Source organism: Malaclemys terrapin, chromosome 14, assembly GCF_027887155.1.
Source record: "Malaclemys terrapin pileata isolate rMalTer1 chromosome 14, rMalTer1.hap1, whole genome shotgun sequence".
NCBI classification, from domain to species: Eukaryota; Metazoa; Chordata; order Testudines; family Emydidae; genus Malaclemys; species Malaclemys terrapin.
This window is the reverse complement of record NC_071518.1, coordinates 18,387,344-18,407,398: the sequence shown is the minus strand read 5'-3', so window position 1 is coordinate 18,407,398 and position 20,055 is coordinate 18,387,344. Positions and strand designations below refer to the sequence as shown.

The 20,055-nt window shown below is 42.5% G+C and overlaps 1 protein-coding gene across 2 annotated transcripts in view; it reads right to left on the bottom strand.

Annotated features, from left to right (window-relative positions):
- Nucleotides 1-368: 368 nt before the first annotated feature.
- LOC128848538 (fatty acyl-CoA hydrolase precursor, medium chain-like) overlaps nucleotides 369-20,055 on the bottom strand; it is a 21,518-nt gene continuing 1,831 nt past the window's right edge. Inside the window, exons 3-15 of one of the 2 annotated variants that reach the window (XM_054048499.1) lie at nucleotides 16,756-16,960; nucleotides 15,747-15,888; nucleotides 14,427-14,560; nucleotides 12,539-12,692; nucleotides 11,730-11,831; nucleotides 9,593-9,697; nucleotides 7,954-8,004; nucleotides 5,889-6,026; nucleotides 5,712-5,792; nucleotides 3,448-3,595; nucleotides 2,583-2,714; nucleotides 1,423-1,495; nucleotides 369-914 (exon numbers count right to left, since the gene is read on the bottom strand). In XM_054048499.1, the coding sequence (XP_053904474.1) occupies nucleotides 737-914; nucleotides 1,423-1,495; nucleotides 2,583-2,714; nucleotides 3,448-3,595; nucleotides 5,712-5,792; nucleotides 5,889-6,026; nucleotides 7,954-8,004; nucleotides 9,593-9,697; nucleotides 11,730-11,831; nucleotides 12,539-12,692; nucleotides 14,427-14,560; nucleotides 15,747-15,888; nucleotides 16,756-16,960 (1,643 nt within the window). In that variant the 3' untranslated portion in view covers nucleotides 369-736. Of the gene's footprint in view, nucleotides 915-1,422; nucleotides 1,496-2,582; nucleotides 2,715-3,447; nucleotides 3,596-5,711; nucleotides 5,793-5,888; nucleotides 6,027-7,953; nucleotides 8,005-9,592; nucleotides 9,698-11,729; nucleotides 11,832-12,538; nucleotides 12,693-14,426; nucleotides 14,561-15,746; nucleotides 15,889-16,755; nucleotides 17,073-20,055 lie in introns of those variants that run through there. The other variant, XM_054048498.1, reaches the window with a different exon arrangement.

The window sequence follows — 20,055 nt, the reverse complement described above, 5'->3', positions numbered from 1 at the left end:
CGCCAGGGTAAGCACCCTGGCAGGTCGGGCCAGTTTATTTACCTGCTGACGCGGCAGGTTCGGCCGATCGCGGCTCCCACTCGCCGCGGTTCGCCGTCCCGGGCCAATGGGGGCAGCGAGAAGCAGCACGGGCTAGAGATGTGCTGGTCGTGGCTTCCTGCCGCCCCCATTGGCCAGGGACGGCGAACCGCGGCCAGTGGGGGCCGCGATTGGCCGAACCTGCCGCGTCAGCAGGTAAATAAACTGGCCCGGCCCGCTAGGGTGCTTACCCTGGCGAGCCGCGTGCCAAACGTTGCCGACCCCTGGACTAATGTCTCCTGAGAGAGAAAATAAAGGGGGAATAAAGGACAACACTGCTACTCAGCATCTGCAACGTGTTACATGTACCATATATTATCATGATACTGTATTTGAACTTATTTGTTGTAGAATTTTTTGACAGTGCCAAACTCTACCACAGTGTTGTACTACAACTCTAGTCGGTGTTATTTTGTGAGCAAACATCACTGACTCTATTTAAAACTGAGTGGTCAGCCTGTTTTCTGCCTGGTTTGCAACACAGCAGCTCAGTTCCTCCTGGGACTCAGTTTTGCTCAGGTTCTTCTCTAACGCCTCATACATAAAATTAAACTACATTATAATGAATTACAAAATGAGTATTAAATGCCTCCCATTCAGATGAAGTCATCTTGTTTTATCTCACTGTACGAAAAGCAACCCATATGCTTCTCAAACTTTATAACTCTTTGTGTTCTCTCTTTCCTTCAGCCATCTTTTTAGGCAGGATCTTTGTCCAGAACTCCACTCTGTTCTCTTTCAATTTCTTTGCTGCTTTCTGCTTTAAGTCTATTATAAGGTATTGTTCATCCACATTATACGCTGGCCATGTCACCAAACCTTCATCATTAGGATTTCTAGAAAAAAATACAGTGAAGAATCATCTTGCCACTTTTCTATCATTGCAATGAAAACTGCACAACACAGTGTTCGTTCATTAATTGTCAAGAGTCAGATTACTTGGGGAGGGGGAAGGACACAGTAGTGGTTAATTCAAGCTTTGCTCACAACCCCACAATCTCTGGATGTTTCTGCTAAAATGATCTGTCATTAGCAGTGAAACAGATAATGTTGACATTTAAATTTTCTTCATTAGGTTTCAGCTCTAATGCTTTTTTATATGCGTGTGATAGCTCAAGCCCTTGGACCTAATTTTTCTGTTTATCTGCAGGTTCAGTAAGATGGTCCTGCAGTAGATCACATTTGGCACCTTTTCTTTGCAACCACAGGAATTTGAAACTAGTTTGTTTTGAAATGAAATCTTAAACTCTGCAGAAATATGGGGCCCACCAGAAAAGTGCTGGCATAGTGTTTTCAGCAGCAATGACAAAATCTGACCCCTAATGAATGTATTATAAGTCTCACCCTTTTCGAGCAAAATTAGCCCAGTATTTCATAATTGTTCTGCTGAGTTTACCCTCTTCTTCTGTAGCATCACCTGAAGGCAAGATATGAAATGTAATGTCAGCACAAAGATTATACTAATATAGGTGCACTCAGAATTGATTCCAATTAAAAAGTATCGATAGTTCACTACTATAAGACAGGAAACAAAGATCACATCTCCTATATTTTTACAGCAGTGAGCCTGCTAATAGGGCTCAAATAATAATAATGTCACAGTTACTGGGCGAACTGCACCTCTGCCCCTTTCCTGGTTCTCTGCCCAGGTCTCAGGCCTTTAGCCATCACCTGCCAAGGGGGGAATCATGCAATTCTCAAACTCTGAGATCAGATCCTTGGTAGCAGTTCCCTGATACTAATTATGATTGCTTCAGCAGGTCTGATCTAGGCTCAGACTCTACAGTCCTGTTCCTGCAGGGGCAAATACAGTGGTAATCAATTACCAACCAGGTTCCTTTAAAAAAACAAAGTACCATTAGAACAAAAAGCATTTTGGAGAAAACATACTTTAAAAACAATAAAACAGACTATATGCATGTCTAAGCTTATGAGGTACCAGACTGCCTTCCACACTAGGACCCTGGTAGGACTAGTTCCTTCAGCAGAGCCTGAAGCTTGTTTCCTTGTCAGAGCTCACTCCTGAACTTACAGCACAGTTTTTAATCACCTCCTTTCAAAGGAATCAAGTCACCTTTGAATTGTTTATAGCCCTTGATCTGGTAACTTTCAGCTCTGGCAAAACCAGGTTTTCAATTTGTTTTGAGACTGAACAGAGAGTCCTAGAAGCTAACAACTTGCCCAGTTGTCATTCAAGCATGTGCTTGGGTGTTCTTATTTGGGAAGCCATTGTGCTGCCTTCATGCACAGACTGACGCCTATACATTTGAGCATTATAGGCCTATAGTAAACATTCCACAACTCCCAATATAAATTTGATCAATGCAGCCATACAGAAAATTCCAATAATCCAATATAAAATATTTTCACCTCACTGTCCCAGAAACATACAGTGTTCATACAACTGTTACATTTCAGTATTCACAACATTATTAGACAACAGTTCCACATGTCACAATAATGATACTTTAATAAGAATTCTTTAGCAAGCATAGAGACATCACCAGCTAAGAAGGGCTTTCCAAAAACATAGCCAGTTTCGTCGCCGTGATCCGCTTTTACAAAGTCTGGTCTAACACCTTCATGTGAACTTGGTCGATGATGAAAATGATAAACGTAGACTAGGTTGCCAGAATCTAATAGAAAACAAAGTTAAGAAGAGTTCCAGTAGTAAAAATATATTCCACATAATATTCCACACAGAACAATACATTTTAATCAAGAGCTACTTTGATAAGATGCTGGCAAAATGATAGCCATTTTGTTGATTATTTATTTGATTATTAATACTAACTGGAATTCAGATGCAAACATACGTTACCAAAGATTAATGGAAAATCGTCATCTGCAGCACAATGAGCCCCAGACAGTCATAGAGCTGGTGCCAATAGAAAAAGTTCAGAAGTTCATCTGATACTAAACTATGCATTTGATTGTCCCTTAGACAGGACAATGTGAAGAACAGGAACCCCCTATATTCACTTCCTTTGGTTTTCACTCTGTCATACCCATTGCAGGAGGTATATGCCTGCTCCTTCCCTGCAAACAAGAATGGGGCTCAACCCCCTAAACCTGCAGCTCTTTAGCCTTCCTGTAAGGGACCATTTCTTCTACCGTGTGTACAGCTCTCCTGGCTTTCATGGTAACATGGTTCTTTCAGGATCAATTAAAAACTGAGTCATGGCCATGCATTTTTTTAAATAAAGTTTCATGACAGCAGGAGATTGGGGCTGAAAAGCTGTTGAGATGATCCATTACAGACACAGGGATATAGACAGGAACCTACTTCCTGGTCAGGCTTTGAACAATGATATTGGTAGGCTGGAATTTAACCTTTTTAAAAAAATATGTACTTAATTGGAAACTCACCTCTGCAATATCTAGCTGTTTGAATGCCTGGAACAACAAACACTGCATCTCCCATCAGTTCAAAAAGCCTATCTCGTAGCTGGATAGGCTCCTCTATATTGCTTAGATATTCATTAGATAATAGATAAGTGAACTCAGCAGGAACATGCTAGAATGAACAATAAAGATACTTGTTATTATGATGATATTTATTGGAAACAACTGCAACATTTAGCAAGCTTCATTTTCCCTAGAACCCTTCAGCAGTCACTAGCTAACCCTATGAACACTGGACCATGTTGCCTCCTCCCACAGAAAATCCCACATCGTGGGGGAAGTACTCAAAACTTTGAGTTAGAAGTTGTGAGGTTGCCAACTCGTGCTCTCTTTGGGAGGAAGAGGTTTGCAGGACTGCAAAGGGGGCAGAGACCACTATATTAACATCCACACAAGTGTTATCAATCAGTAATGCAGATGAACAAACAGAAGTAGTGACACTAGCTCTAGTAAAAAGAACATGAGTACTTGTGGCACCTTAGAGACTAACAAATTGATTTGAGCATAAGCTTTCGCGGGCTACAGCCCACTTCATCGGATGCATAGAGCAGTAAACTGCTCATCTTAATTAATTAGCCTCTTAGAGTTGGCAGGGCAACTCCCACCTTTTCATGTTCTCTGTATGTGTATATATATCTCCTCACTATATATTCCATTCTATGCATCCGATGAAGTGGGCTGTAGCCCGCGAAAGCTTATGCTCAAATAAATTTGTTAGTCTCTAAGGTGCCACAAGTACTCCTGTTCTTTGGATACAGACTAACACAGCTGATACTCTGAAACTAGCTCTAGTGACTTCCTTGAGAGCAATGCAACTTCGGTCTCCGCTGGAGGTCTCACCAAGACAAAATCATGGGATTTCCAGCCCTGCCCCAGAAAAAGCCTCCTCTAATTGGCTGCTTTGACCATTTGGTAGAAGAACTCTCCCCCTCCCTCTGCTCAGGAGCTAATAGGAGTTTTTTTGGGAGAGAAGAGTGAGCAGCTAATGGAGTGAAGGGGGAGGAAAGAGCCTGGGTGTTCAGGGTGGCTCTGTTCCCTCCTCCTTTATGTAAAAAATGGATCATTGTGCTCCTGTCTCTCCCCTCTTCCTCCCTGGCTGCAACACAGGCCTAGGAAGGGGAAAAGTGGATCAAGACCTCACAGAAGCTACAGAAGGAGCAGAGATGTGCTGAGCAGCTGGTGGATCATGGATGTAGGGCAGGGGAGGGAAATGTGTAAATTAACGGCTGGCCGGGGGGATGGGTACCTGTGGGGCTTGCGGGGGGGGACGACGACATACCACAGAATTAATTAATTAGAAGAGTGAGATTTGGAGAGAAGCTGGAAGTTCTGTGCCATTGGGCAGCAATGAGAGCTCTGGCAGGAGGGGCTAGAATCACCTCACTGTATGCATTTGGGAGAGGTGGCAACATGGTACCTGCCACACACACTGGGGATTTCAAAAAATTAAAGACAGACCAAAAATGACTATGTTCTTGTTAAAACGATCTGATGATTTTTGGGCCAATCCCAGGATTTTTGAACTTTTGATGTTCACGATACTCCATAGGGACCTATTCTTCTCCACATGGGAATAACCTATATAGGCGAGCAGAAATTCCATGAGTTTCCACAGATTTCTCCCACTGGGGAAGGGAACCAAGGTTTACCCCCACTCCTTTCTGTCAGAGGCCAAGAGTTTGAAACCCCCAAATCTCTGATGGATGTAGGTGGACCTCAGGGATAAACTGGAGATATACTCCCTCTTCAAGTCCCTCACCTCTGTGCTGCTGCCTGGCCCTCCCAACTCCCTGCAGCCCCATGACAATGCAATACCTGCAGGAGCCATGCTACCAAGGGCTTTCTGGCCTGCAGCTGCCCATCGAAACCCTGTTAAAGAATGGGACTCCATCTCATGTGGGAGGAGGGGGAGGAAGAAGAGCATAGGTTATAGCAGATTTTGTGGGGTGTCTAATCTCAAGAGGGAGCAGGATTGTGCTTCTCTTCTCTTTCTGCCTGTTTGGCACGTTTCTGTCAGCAGTATGTCGCCCTCTGTTCAGAAGTTTTAGCCCAGAATGAATCCCTCCCTCCCCCCATGATCTACACCTCTTCCCAAGAGGAAAGTCCTAGCCCAGCAATAAAGCAGTATGGTGTAAAATATTCTTGCACACTGTATTGAAAGCTGGGGAGGGAGATCTCACCTAGGACTATACCCATCATATGTGAATTAATTTGAAATAGTCTCTTACTGTAAAAAACTCTGAGCTCAGTAGCAGTGAGGTTACTGTTTCTTTGTCCAACCCTTCAGTGAAAGCAGGATATTTCAACATCTGCACAGTAAAAAGAACATGACATTGCCCATGAATTCCTATATTTCTAAAGAGTTAACAGACTGGGCTATAAATAAAGCCCTTACAATCACTTACATTAGGAAGTAGCCATCCAAATTCATGGTTATTTGTCCCTATTATATATGGGACTGCATTGATTGCTTTTTCAGCCAGTAGCTCCTCAGGGCTCTTAGGAAAAAATACACCATCCAAAACTGCAGAGATAAATAGGGACTGCAGAAAAAAAAATTCTTTGTTATTTATAAGTTACTTTTGCCTGTAGAAGATATTTCAAGTTTCCCACTGCAGACCTCAACCAAGCCCAAACAAGTGCCCAGGTGAGCTCATATGTTATTAGTGAAAGTGTAAGATGTGTATGTAAGAGATGAATACACATTTCAAGTCGTGTTCTGAGTTTCTCCTGCAGATTTTCTATCTGGCTTAACAATGTGTGTTCTGCCCTTTGTATGTCAGATGCTCATGGCACATAGATAAGTCAGTCAAATTCCATCCTTGCTTACACCATTCCAACCCTACTGGGTAGGGTGACCATATTTCCCTATGCTGAATATGGGACAGCTGGTGAAATTACTCGTATTCAAGAGAGTTCAACGGCAATCAATCAGAACTATGCAATACAAACGTTCAAATTAACATCAAGTTGACTGAGCCTCCGTTAAAAAGAAACACTGCATAGATGGATTCTTTTTATTTACCTTACCTTTAAGGCTTTAGGGTTCACACAGGGAGGGGTGACACACACACCCCTACACACCCCTACCCCCCCCCCCACACAGGGAGAGGTGACACACACTCCCGTGCACCTCTCTCACACAGCAGGGGTGATCAACCAACCGACCAGACCCTCCCTGCCCGGCACTCTCCGCCCTCCATGCCTGGTTGGGACTCCAGGATGGGCCTCCAGGAGACGCCTCTCCTGGTATTTGGCACTGTGTCTTCCCGAGGCAACACACTGGGGGGGCACATAAGGTCACATTCTGCCCCCCCCCCTGATTTCTGCCAGGATTTACACCAGAATGTGGCCAGCAGCAGCTTTTCAGCACTGTGCAGGAGGGAAGGGACAGGAGCTGCTTCCAGCCGCAGGGGAGGAGGAGTGGGGGTGAAGGGGTGACCTGGCGCGTCTTTGCAGAGCTCATCTCTTCTGCACTCCCCCCTCTCCCTCGTGGCTGGAAGCAGCTTGTCCCTTTCTGCCCACACAGTGTAAAAAGGCAGCTAACACCGCCAGGCTGCTGCTGGCCACCGACATAACCCAGCTGCCTCCTGGTCCCCCGGCTACAGTGCAGGCAGGAATGGGTTAAGCCCTAAAGATGCATTGTGCACCAGGGCCCAGGGAACCTGACTGCAGGGGCTTCAGCGAACCTGGCCAGAGAGGTGGCTCAGCAGAGGAGGGTGCCTAGGGGATGGAGCAGTCCCACGCTCCCGGGGGGCAGGACCCAGGGCTGGGGGGTGAAGAGGGTGCTAAGCCTGTGTCCCGGGGGCTGCTGTGGAGCCTGCAGGTTCGGCGCATGAACAGGCTGGGAATTTCACCCCCCTTTTACCTCCCCTGCCACTCCAGAGCTTAGCTGAGGGCAGGGCCGGCTCTAGGATTTTTGCCGCCCCAAGCGAAAACAATTTTGGCCGCTCCCCCCACCCCGTTTTTTTCTTACCCCACCCCCGGCCCCGCCTCAACTCCGCCCCTTCCCCAAATCCCCAGCCCTGCCTCCTCCCCCCAGGCTCTCAAGCCTAGGAGGGAGGGAGGGAGAGGGAGAAGCAGCGCGTGCGCTGCGGCCACTCGGGGTCTCCCCCTCCCTCCCAGGCTCTCAAACCCGGGAGGGAGGGGGAGATCCTGAGCGGCCCGCAGCACGCGAAACAGCTGATTCGCGCGCCGCTGCTCCCCCTCGCTCCCAGGCTCTTAAACCTAGGGAGGTTTAAGGGAGGGGGAGAGCCCGAGCAGCCGCAGCGAACAAATCAGCTGTTTTGCACACCGCGGCCGCTCGGGATCTCCCCCTCCCTCCCGGGTTTGCATTTTTCGTGTTTGTTCTTCCTGGGAAATTGTGAGTTTTGATACATTCTTGCTGTGATTCCATCTCCTTTTGAAAATGGGTTCATGACAGGACACAAACAGTTCAAAGCCCAAACACGAAATCAAAAAAAGTGTCACCTTTTCAGAGTCTCCAGATGATGCAGCATTCAACTGTAGTGTTGTGAATTCCTGCAAAAAGCAAGGAAGAGAAGAAAAGGATGAGTTGTGTGATGGTTGCCACTTTTTCTAATCTTACAGCATACATTTTGTTTATTTAATTTCAGTAAAAGTTGCAGTGTCATTGCAGACACGAGCTACAGTGTTACCTATCATCTTCACCATTTCCGCCTGTCTTTTCCCTATGTCTGCATCTGCTTAACAACAAGCAGGGTTACCCTAGGAATTTAGGAACTGCCAAAGAAGAATACATCAATGGTCCCTCTGCTGGCCTTCTGTGAGAATGCAATACATTAGAGGAAGGTGCAATACATGAGAGGAAGGGTGAATATCACTAATAAAGCATCCTATGCAATGATGCTACGTTATGGGGGAAGTGGCAGTTCAGTCCTGATCAGCTGAAGAATAAGGATAGGCAGGACTTGACATTTTTATATTTTTCATTCTAATTTCAGATGCTACTCTTACTATACTCTAAGTAGGGGCTAGTGGTTTATCATCACAAGTTATATAAAAAAATAGCATGGTCATGGTAAAACAAAATCTAAGGTCATAAATATAGAGAAAATTGCCCCTGTAATGTTATTTATAGCCAAATGGCCTTTGTTTTGCAATACAATTTTTTTTAAATCATGCAATAACATTTAACAGATAGCTAAGATTGGGGTTTTCAAAGGAGTCTAAGGGTACCCAAGTTTACTAGGAGTTGGACATTGAACTCCCGTAGGGTGATTTGAAAATCCCATCCTAAAACTATTTGAAACTGCCATCCCAGTTTCTGTCAGTTCAGTCAAGGAAAGAACCACTGTCTGGTCTGCTTCCGTGACCGTCTCTACCACAGCTACAGGGAGAATAGTGCTGCCCTGGTGCATCTCACACTTGCCCCATTACAGAAATCGTAGAGTCTGACACCTTTCCCCAACACAACAAACCACTAGACCTCCCGCTTCCCATGGTAGCCAGGCTTTAACATGATGACTCCTAAGGTTATCAGGGAAATGAGGCTAGTTGTTTACTGCCACCTCCACCACATGGCAAAAACCTCAAATGTCAAAAGTTGTGAAAAAATCACAGAGGCCTTGATTCTGACAACAGCCAAGACAGAAAATGTACCTTTAGTCAGACAAGTCTAATCTTCATTAGAAGTTTATTAAGATACTGTATTTGGCGCTGTGGTTTAATTAATATGCACCATGTAATAGCACTGCTGTTTATCTGTTACATTTGTTACTTTTAATAGCGAGTGCACTCATGCTCTGGTTATCAGCGAAGGTAAACACAAATGGCCCACTGTCCTCTCTGTCACTCGTCACTTTATAAATGTCTGTCCTATCTCCTTTTGCTCATTTTCTTTCCAAGGGCAATAACCCAAGTTATTAGGTATGGTTTATAACAAGGTAGCACTCAGAGACCCCAGTCACAATCAGGGCACCATTGTGGTCCCTGCCCCAAAGCGCTTATACTCTAGTGTCTTTAATTCCTCCTCTGATGCAAGCAGAAAGGGAAAATAAGCACACTCTTGGACCCAAGGTTGAAATCCTGTTTGTTTGCAGTAAAAGATGAACAGTCGCCACACACGGTGAGTTACAGTGCCACCTACCATCTTTAGTGTTATTTCTATTATTTCTTCCTCTGTCTTTTCCCTCAGACAATGAACCATTGCAGCAGAGCTGGTTGATTGGCAGCCAGATACCCTAGCAATTTTCTGCAATCAATAAAAAAAAAGTCACTTTTAGTAGCTCTCTATGGAGAATAACAACAACAATATTTAGCTCTTAGATAGCACTTTATCCCATCAGTGTGCTGTGTACACATTAAGTTTTGGGTAGGTCTGGGATTTTTCTCTACCGTAGGAGAAAGGGAGCTCAGCTGTACATTCTGGACTTCATATGTTTCAAAAGCTTTTCAAGGGATGATGCTGCAAATAAATCATGCAGCTTTGTGCACTTGCTGGTTTAATTTACTTTCTTAGAGCTTTACAAACATTAACTCATCATCACAAAACTCCTTCCAGGTAGGAAGATGGGAAAACAAAGGCACAGAGGTTAAATGACTTGAGCAAGACACAGAGCGCCTGTATCAGAGCCAGGATCACAACATTTAAGTGTTTCAGTCCGTCGCGTGCTTAGTAAACTACATTAGCTTTTCTCACATTTTGCGACTAGAGGTCACACCTGTTGCTCAGCAGTGGAGTCAGCTGAGCCAGGGGCAGCGGAGATATGGGCAGCTAGCTGGAAGGGAACCCATGGAAGTCCCTAAGTGGCCAGTCCCAGAGCACCTCAAACTGGCCTAGTGGAATCCTCCAAAAACTCAAGTGTCTACAAACTATAGATTTCATTGGTTCCAGTATTGGATACTAATTGTATAAGGTGACATAGTCTCTAGGACATTTCTGCCTCCAATAAGTTTGGTTATAATTTTGCTGTAAACTCTTTCTAATTTGATTGTTGCAGGATGTAATAACAATACTATACATTTTTACAGGGCCTTTCACATGAGGAAGTCAAATAGCTTCACAGACGTTAATCAACTAAGCCTCATACATATCTGTCAGGCAGTTGAGGAGGCACATGTTTCTTGGGGGGCAGGGCAAATTCCAGTTCTGCTCCCTGTCCCTCCCTTCCCAGCAGTGACCCCATTCCAGTCCCCACACCTCTCACAGGGACCAAGGTACTCCCTCAGCTGGGGAGTCTCCCCTCTATCTCATCCACACAGTGCATGAGTGCTGTCCTTCTCAGTGGACTCTCCTACGCTGTGCTGTAGGGGAGCAGACTCCTTGTGTTCTGGGCTGCAACAACATTTGGCCCAGCCACCCCTCCATCTGGATGGACGGGCAGCCAAGCCAAATTTAAGTGGCACTGCAACCCAGTGCACCAGGTTGCAATGCCACCCACTGAAATTTGGCCTGGCTGCCCCTTCATCTTTACAGAGGGGCGATCGAGTCAAATTTCAGTGGTGTTATGACCAGGCATCCAGAGAAACACTCCTAACTGTTCTGGGAGCAGCCATACTGATTTGGTACAGGTCTACTGCTTAAAAGTGGTCAGGCCATGCTCCCCCGAGCTCTGTCTATGGAACTTTGAGCAAGTGCAAAAATCGGTGAGAAGGGGACATTCATCCATTCCCAAAACTGGCGCCGCTGCTGTCAGGTAGGTAAGTATTATCCTCTCCCTTTTTAACAACCAGTTAAATGGCACAGCTGGGAATAGAACTCAGGTTTCCCACTGGCAGTAATACAGAGGTAATCAATTATTTTTTGACAAGGTCCAAATTTCTTGGTTAAGGTATAGTCAAGGTCCAGACTCCAGAGAAAATAAAACAAAATTAATAGCAATAATGATAATAAATAAACAAAAATATTTTGCGGTCTGTTCAAAAGCATCTGGCGGTCCAGATTTGGCCCACAGTCTGCCTATTGACTACCCCTGCTGTACTCTAACCACAAAACCACACTACGTTCCTTTACAATGGGATGCTGGGTGCCATTTTTTTTTTAAAGTGGGAGTAAGACTAAGCCAAAAATATGTGCGTACATGTGCATCTGTGGGTTTGAACATGCCGATATGATAAATATACATATAAATGTGTATTTGAGTATTAAAATATCAAGTATGCACAGTTTTCTTATTTCCACACAAACATGTAGATGCTCATGTCTACAGTTACTGTACATTTTTACAGGTGCAAGTCAGGTCCCAGCTTCTACAAATACAGCCTCGATATTACAAAGAACCTACATTAGCTTGTGCTTCAGGGTGAGCAGTAAACAACATCTTGATTGTAACTCCACTCTCTGAGATGGCCTTATGGAACAAGCCATTTGCCAGAGGAGATAAGACCTGAAAAGCAGGAAAAGAGGGAGAGCACAAACAATCTATTTTGACCACTGAATCACAAACTGCTGTCACAAATTACGTTTTAACACCATTATTTCACTTTTAAAAGCAAATATTATTTGACTATGTCAAATGCTCTGTAGACTCAAGGGCTGATTTACTTCCAAACTCTCACAGCCTGGTGCAGATGATTATCCTGATTCCAAATATGCTGAGATTTAAAAAAAAAAAAAAATGGGTGTGCAATGCACCCCAAATGCATGTCTATCTGTTATGTGCTGTTACCATGGCTGCACACCCAGACTGGGTGACTGTATGTGCAAGTGACCCTTAACGCAGATCTTAAGTGGGGCAGAGGCACTAACTTGGAATTTTTACACCTGGGTGAATTTTACTCTCTCTGGCCACAATTTTGTTCCCTACCACAGCTGTTTAAAATAATTCTGTACTCAAGTTAATTAAAGAGGAATCAACACTTGGGCTCCTAAAACAAATAGGCGATTGTATGAAAAGAAGAGTTTCATTAATCAGAAAATTCTTTAATATCAAACTCTCCCCTCAGAGAAGGTTGATGTACCACGGTTCTCAGCTGCTTCAGTCTCCAATAATACTCAATCCTGTTGTTATCTCCCTGACTTTTCGCTCACAAACTCACAATAAAAATATAGGGCTGTTTTTTTAAACTCATTAGTGATTACTATAAAACCTACAAGGGCAGAAACGCTGATTCCTCCCGCAGACTCTCCAAATATAGTGACAGATCCTGGATCTCCTCCAAAATGTTCAATATTTTCTTGAATCCACTGGAGAGCTGCCACTTGATCCAAATAACCCCAGTTTCCACGAGCATGTTCATCACCAGAGCTGAAAACAAGAGACTATAAAGGGAAGTAGATAGCCTGGAGTTTTATAACATACATTGTGTTATATAAAATATATCCAAGGATGTGTCAAAGCTGGTAATGGAGCAAACACCTGAAAATGGAGCTCTTGGCAGTGTCAGAAAACAAGTGAGAAAACTCTGAACTCTGGAAAACTCAGGTCGGGACTAGCATCAGTTATCTAAATAGCACTCTTAGCCCTAGCCACTAGTGAAGCACAATCCCAGGGTATGTCTACGCTGCCGTCAGAGGTGTGATTGCAGCTCTTACAGTTATACCTGCATTAGCTTTAATCTAGCTATCAACTCTAGCTAAAAATAAAAGTGAAGACACAACATGTCCCTGATATAGGCTGGCAGCACAAGTACGAGCCCAAGATTCCAAGAAGGGGCTTGTCCAGCTGGGTTCCATGCCACCATGTCTTCACTGCTTAGCTGTGCTAGCTAAAATAAAGCTAATGCAGATATGTCTACCTGAGCTGCAATCACACCTCCAGTTGCACTATAGAATAACAATGGCTTTTGGTGTTCAGATACTTTAGTGATGAGCACAGAATAAATGACAATAGCCCTAATGCCCCAATTCAGTAAAGAAGTTGGTGGGACTACTCATGGGTTTAAAGTTAGGCACAAGTTTAAACATCCTGTTGAACCGAGGCTTGAATACAGCAGTGCATAGTGCAAAGATAGATTAGATAAACCTGCCTAAGAATTAACCCAAAGTCCTACAAGATGATATTTTTCAGGTCAGATTTTCCTTTCCTCTCCCCTGAGAGAAGGGCACCTGAAGTAGAGTATAAAAATAAAGCAGATAATCAAAGAGATCAGATTATAACTGTGTTCAAGATATAATTGAAAACTGGTAGTTTTCAGAGGGTTATTAATATGCTTACTGGTAAATTTCACAAACTTGGGATGCAGGTGTAAAATGTGGAAAAGAAGAATGGACGCTGCGTTAAAGGAGAATTAAGCATGTGACTTAAGGAGAGATGGATGTGCGATCAATCACTAAATATCTTTGGAATTTCTGCTGTGTGGATGACATCTTTATAATGATCCTGTCCTATTGTAGATTCCTGGTCTTTTTTCCTTTAATGTACAACCCACTGTCCGAAGCCCTACAGATGGGCATCATGTTGGTTTTGGTTCCAGGTAAATATATCTGTTCTCCAATATTTATTTGGGTGCATTGGTGTTATCCTATACTTGTTTTCCTTGTCTTTGGGAGAGGGTATTTGCAGGTAATTTATTTGTATCCTTGATCTTTGGTACCCAAATCAATCCTATTGTGTAAAAAAACACAAATAGGCTGAAGTGCTAGTTCACTGACCCAAACTTTCCCAAAGTTCAGGTAATGCTTAGCCAGGCTATGGATCTGAACTTTCCCACAATTTTAGGGCACTTAGGTCCAGGGTTTTGGTTATGGCCATCTCAAATTAACGATCAAACAAATATGAGTAAGAAACAAAAACATATAGTCCTTTCTCTTTTAGGCTTCTGCCTATATGCAGCAGAATTCCTTAAACAGCTTATTGGCTAGGTGGCATTAGGGTTTTCACTCAGGTTTCCCCACAGAAGGATGAGTTAATTTGTTATGGCTTGTGAGTTAAGACACTTTATACTGGATTGACATATGCTTGTCTTTTTCAGACTCAACCACTGGGGAGTACTGGTGATGGGAACATTACCCTGTGTGCATTTAGGGCACAATGTCTTACCTAAAATATCCAAGGACCCCTAGTCTGTATTGAATTGTTACAACCACCACATTTTCAAAGGCTGATAGTGCTGACCCATCATATGTTGAAGCTGCACCAATCACTAATCCACCTCCATGGATCCATACCATGACCTGAAAAAAGCAGGAAGAGTTAGTCACCTCCATCTGTAACACCCTGATATTACTTCAGGTGTCAAATTCAAACCAGAGGGTTGCTATTTTTGCTGTGATAAAGTACTATTTTGTGTTATTGCACAACATGACAATTCTTGCTGGCTCAGCTGCTTGAGAGTATAGTAAAAAAAGTGGTAAGACTTTTTTGAGTCTGCGCATCTCAGTTTTAAAGATAAATTATTATTTTATTAAATATTTATATTGTTATTATGCTGTTTTGTAGGGCTTACAATCTAAAGACACAAACAGACAAAGGGTAGGGGATGGGAATAGAACTTGCAAGCAGAGAAATATGGGGAAAGATTGATTCAGATTTGATGGTTACAAATTGTAGGGAGTTTAGGTTTTTTATTTTTAATTGGTGTAAGAGATAGAGAAGAAGGGAGAAGGAAAAGGAAAGAAAAAGAAAGGGAATAGTTACCCCTGTTTCTTCAATTCCAACTGTCCTTGCAGAGTACTTCGTACACTAACAGAGATTCTATTTTCAAAGGACAATAAGGTTTTTCTTAGCTTACTTAGGAGACTAGCATGTACCCCTAGAAACTGGCATGGTATAGCAGTCTCTTTGGATCTCAGATCTAAGAAAACTCACATGGTATGAAAATATACAGAATGGCATGAAGAATAAAATAGATGTTCATGAAATGTGGAAAATAATTCTGAGTTACAGTAACAGAAAATGGGAAACAAAATAAGAAACCACCAAACTGTGGCAGGTGCCTTCAAGTCATCCAGTTATGACAGGGCACATTTTTACTATTTACTTAGTTTCTCTCTTTTCAGAGTTTTGTGAAGGAAAAAATGTGTCACATACAATAACTTATTTAACATTTCAGTAAATAATTATAAAATATTAGAGGGTTTATATGTTGTAAGTCTCAACAAATGTTTTAAAAATATGAACATGCAACTAGATAGATTGGTCCAATTTTCAAAAGCAGCCCCTAAAACTGCACCTGCAAGTTTGCATACAGCGGTAAAGTGCTGTGAAGTTTCTCTTATGGAATCAAATTGAGCCCTGCAGTATGTAGGCACTGACCTCCCTCAATGGGAGTTGTGCCCCCTTACACCAAGATATAATTTGATCCATGGAGTTACACCAGGGATGAACTCCTGGCACCGATTTTGCAGTAAATTTGCTTACAGGTAACATGTCCTTGTCTGAGCTGGCAGGTGTGTACACGTTTAGGAACAAACAGTCTTCGGAAACTTGGAAAGGAAGTTTTTCTTTTCTATTAGTAAATGCATCCGATAGCTGCTGCCCAGACACTGGGTCCTGTAGGCACCTTAACAATTAAAAATATATCAATAATATTCAACAGAATCAGAGTAACAAAAACCATCAGATACTCCATCCACAATAAATACAGCAAATCCACCTGTGATAGGTTTTCAGATTGTTGGCAACAGAGAATCATATCACTGTTTTCCATTTTTAACATAAAAACATTTTCTTCCCTGTGACTGCCAGCCAAAAGTGCATTAAGGAGTCAAACAGACAATGGCCACAGCCTCCAGCAGAACACACTTACTTGCAGACTTTTTCGAAACACCATAGCAATCTGCCTGCAAATGGGCAGGAGCTAAGACATATAAGAGCCTCCTTGCAGTTGTTGTCATTCAGTGGAAATGCAAGTGGATTCTTTTTCACCTTATATTCCCCAATCATGTAGCATATTATAGATCTTAATCATGTCACTTAATGAACTACTGGAAGGCATGTTGACACTACAGTGATGAGGGCAGAATAAGAACCGCAATAGAATAGACTGCCCTCAACTTCATATATGTAGCATAGCATTGGGAATGTGATTCATATGGCATTTAGTCCCTCCAATGTTTCTTAGCTCCTCTTCAGTTCTACTCCTGAGGTATATGTTTCATAAACATTACTAATTGGAGATTCAAAAGCCCCCCCAAGGGAGAACATCATTGATGAAGAGTGGGAGTGGTCCATTGCTAATGCCAAATAAATATCCTGAGACTTACCTTTAAAACTCACCTAAGTTAACAGTGTACAGGCATTAACAGACCCCAGTTAAATGGTTCCACCAGAGCTCATTTTGCTAGATTTATTTTGCCATGAGTGTCAGTATTGTGTTCCTCCTTATTACACATTCCTACCCACCCATATGTTCATGTCACTGTCTTACATGGGTGGGTAGGAAGTTGCATCTCTGAGACCCTTCCATGGCTCAGCTGGCTCCGGTGGGGAAAATCTCAAAGGTCCAACAGGCGGCTTTGCAAAAGGAATTCCCAGGAAAATATCTACATATGTCTCAGCTCCATCAGCTTTGATTTGCTGCCCTCGGAGTTTCCCATATTTGGTAACCACTTCTGGGTGTGCAGCATTTTGTCCTGTGAAACATATACATAAAATCAGATTATATATCGGGAGGTTCAAAATGACCTGACAAGTTTCTAAGTGCTTCAGATGTTTATACATGTACCTTTGATTTCTTTTAAACATTTCATACAAAATATTTCAATAAATATTCACAAGCAAGTAAAAAAAAAACCCAAACCGTATCAATTTTAAGTCTAACCATGCTTCTGAGAGATCTGTATTAGGGTTGCCAATTTTGGTTGGACATATTCCTGGAGGTTTCATCACTTTGCATAATCTTTAATAAACCATTAATCTTTAATTCCTCGAGATATCAGGACAATCCTGGAAGGTTGACAACCCTAGTCTGTATATTGAATTAATTTATTATCAAAATATATGTTGTTCTTACAGGCAACTTGTTGCATAATAAATGTATGCCTGTAAAGTAGAAAGGTTTAATATTAAACTTGACCTCAATGCATGTATAATACAGAAATCATTATGTTGATTAATTGTTGGCTATGTGTTAAAGATATCAGTAGCAAAATAGTTGCTTATATGTCTTTCAAAAGTATGACCATTGTGCTATTTTAACAAATGGAAGTATTATTAAGGAAAACCTGGCAGCCAGGTTGATTGCCATGTAATGGCAACACTGCATTATTATTGTTTTAAAAAAACAACAGTGTTTCTTTAATTATCTTGACAAGAAGTGAAGTGCTGATCCTCTCTCCCCTTCCTCGGGACATTCTTCCTGCATCTTTATCAGCTTTGGGCTGATGGGTGCGTGACGTTATCTGACTAAAATATGACTGTATAGATCATTGTTGCAACCACTGTTATATATTTGCAGCAAATATTGTACAAAGGTTGTCGAGTAAGCTGTCTATGAAAAAGTTATGATTGGCTGGTTATGATTATGCTATCTGTATGTATGTATCATTTTTGTATGTGAAGTTATAAGTATTGGCTCTATACTTGGATTTCAAATGTTTGCTCCTGGGGTAACGCCCACAAAGTAATTAGCCAGCACATCTTGGAGGGACTATTCTAATTGAGTGGCCCATCAAAAGAACATTTAACTGACAATGACCCTGGGAGACACCTATCTACACTTAATGAAATTTCCTGCTGTGACTAGGTGAAATGCACAGGCATGTGACTTGCCCATGTAACTCCAAATTCCATCTTGTTGCCGTGATTTTCCACAATAAAAACAGTGGAATGCCCTCCACATGGCAAAAGCTATAAAAGGCCCTGGAAACACCTCCATTGCATCTTCAATCCTGCTTCTTACCTCTGAAGGAAACTTGCTACAAACTGAAGCTCTGAACAATGGACTGAATGACCCATCCAAGCTGTGACTGTACTCCAGAGACTTGACTTAAGCCAGCAGTTTATTCCATCACTGCTACAATCCTGAACCAAGAACTTGGTCATTACTGTATGTAAGTGATTCCTTTAACCAGTTTGAACTCTCACCTTTCTTTCTTTCTTTCTTTCTTTCTTTCTTTCTTTCTTTCTTTCTTTCTTTCTTTCTTTCTTTCTTTCTTTCTATTTATAAATAAACCTTTAGATTTTAGATACTAAAGGATTGGCATCAGTGTGATTTTTGGGTAAGATCTAAGTTATATATTGACCTGAGTGTGTGTCTGGTTCTTTGGGCTCAGAAGCACCTATTATTTGATGAGATGGGTTGTAAAGAACCACTCATCTCTGAATCCAGTGTTTTTGGTGGTGATATAAGAACTGAATGCCCGAGTAAATTGCCTTTATGTTTTCTTGTTAGCCAGTGTATTTTTAAAGTTTGTGTATTTAATGAAAGGAATTCAGCAGCCTTAACTCCATTTTAAGGCAGTTTTTTTTTTAAATTTGATTTTGGACAGAAGTTTGGCTAAGGCAGGGATGTTTACATACATATTCAATTTAGGTTGAGATTTGGGTTAAAGACCAAAATGGAGCTTGGGTTTGGGTTCAGCAGCATTGAAATATCACAAGTTGTTCACATGAGATGTCAGCGCAAAATGGTTTAACATTTGCAAAACCAGTTGTTCTTTCAAGATTTCTGCCACTTGGGATGAACTTAAGTTGGATCCAGAAAATAGGACTCTTCCAATTTTACATTCTACCTGGAACTGAAACCACAGAGAGAATTTACATCTAGGGATTTGACTCCACACCCTGAACTCCAAAATTGAAGGGACTGGATTTGAAGATCTGTTATATAATTAGAATTCAGTTTACAGAACACTCCGTAATTATCAAAACTAAGAAATGAGACTGAATTTTACTATTATTATAGGAGCCTGAACATGGATCAGGATCTGATTGCGCTCACCCATCCATAAACTGAGTATGGAAAATTTAATCTCCAGAGCCAGACTGCTTTATATACAGTGTAATGGGAAAATGTAGTCAGTGGTTGGTAATATCAACAGTGAATTAATCACCCAGCATGCCCTGGATGTCATAGGGTACGTCTACACTTACCGGAGGGTCCGGCGGCAGGCAATCAATGTTCTGGGATCGATTTATCGTGTCTGGTTAAGACATGATAAATCGATCCCGGATCGATCCCGGAAGTGCTCGCCGTCGACGCTGGTACTCCAGCTCGGCGAGAGGAGTACGCGGCATCGACGGGGGAGCCTCCCTGCCACGTCTGGACCCGCGGTAAGTTCGGACTAAGGTACTTCGAATTCAGCTACGTTATTAACGTAGCTGAATTTGCGTACCTTAGTCCGAAGTGGGGGCTTAGTGGGGACCAGGCCATAGTGTCTCACTACACAGGTTTGATACACAGCCCTAATACAAATCTTAATTTTTACAAAAGGGTAAAAAGCAGCCAGGGCAGTGCTTAAAGCGATCTGAAAAAAGTGGGGGCTGGGGGGGGGGGTATCATAATCTGGGAGCAGCCACTTTGGTAAGACAGTGCTTACAGTGCACCCTTCTGCAATCTGGCTTGATTTTTTTTCGGAGTCTCTGACCCCTTGCAATCCCTCCCAATTTAAGCACGGGGCCAGGGAAAGCATTTTTAATGTGTAGGAAAGTGGCAGCAACTGGAAGTACTGGCACTGCAAGTTCGTCTGGTCTGGTGTCTTTTACCCTGAACTGAGTCTAAACCAGG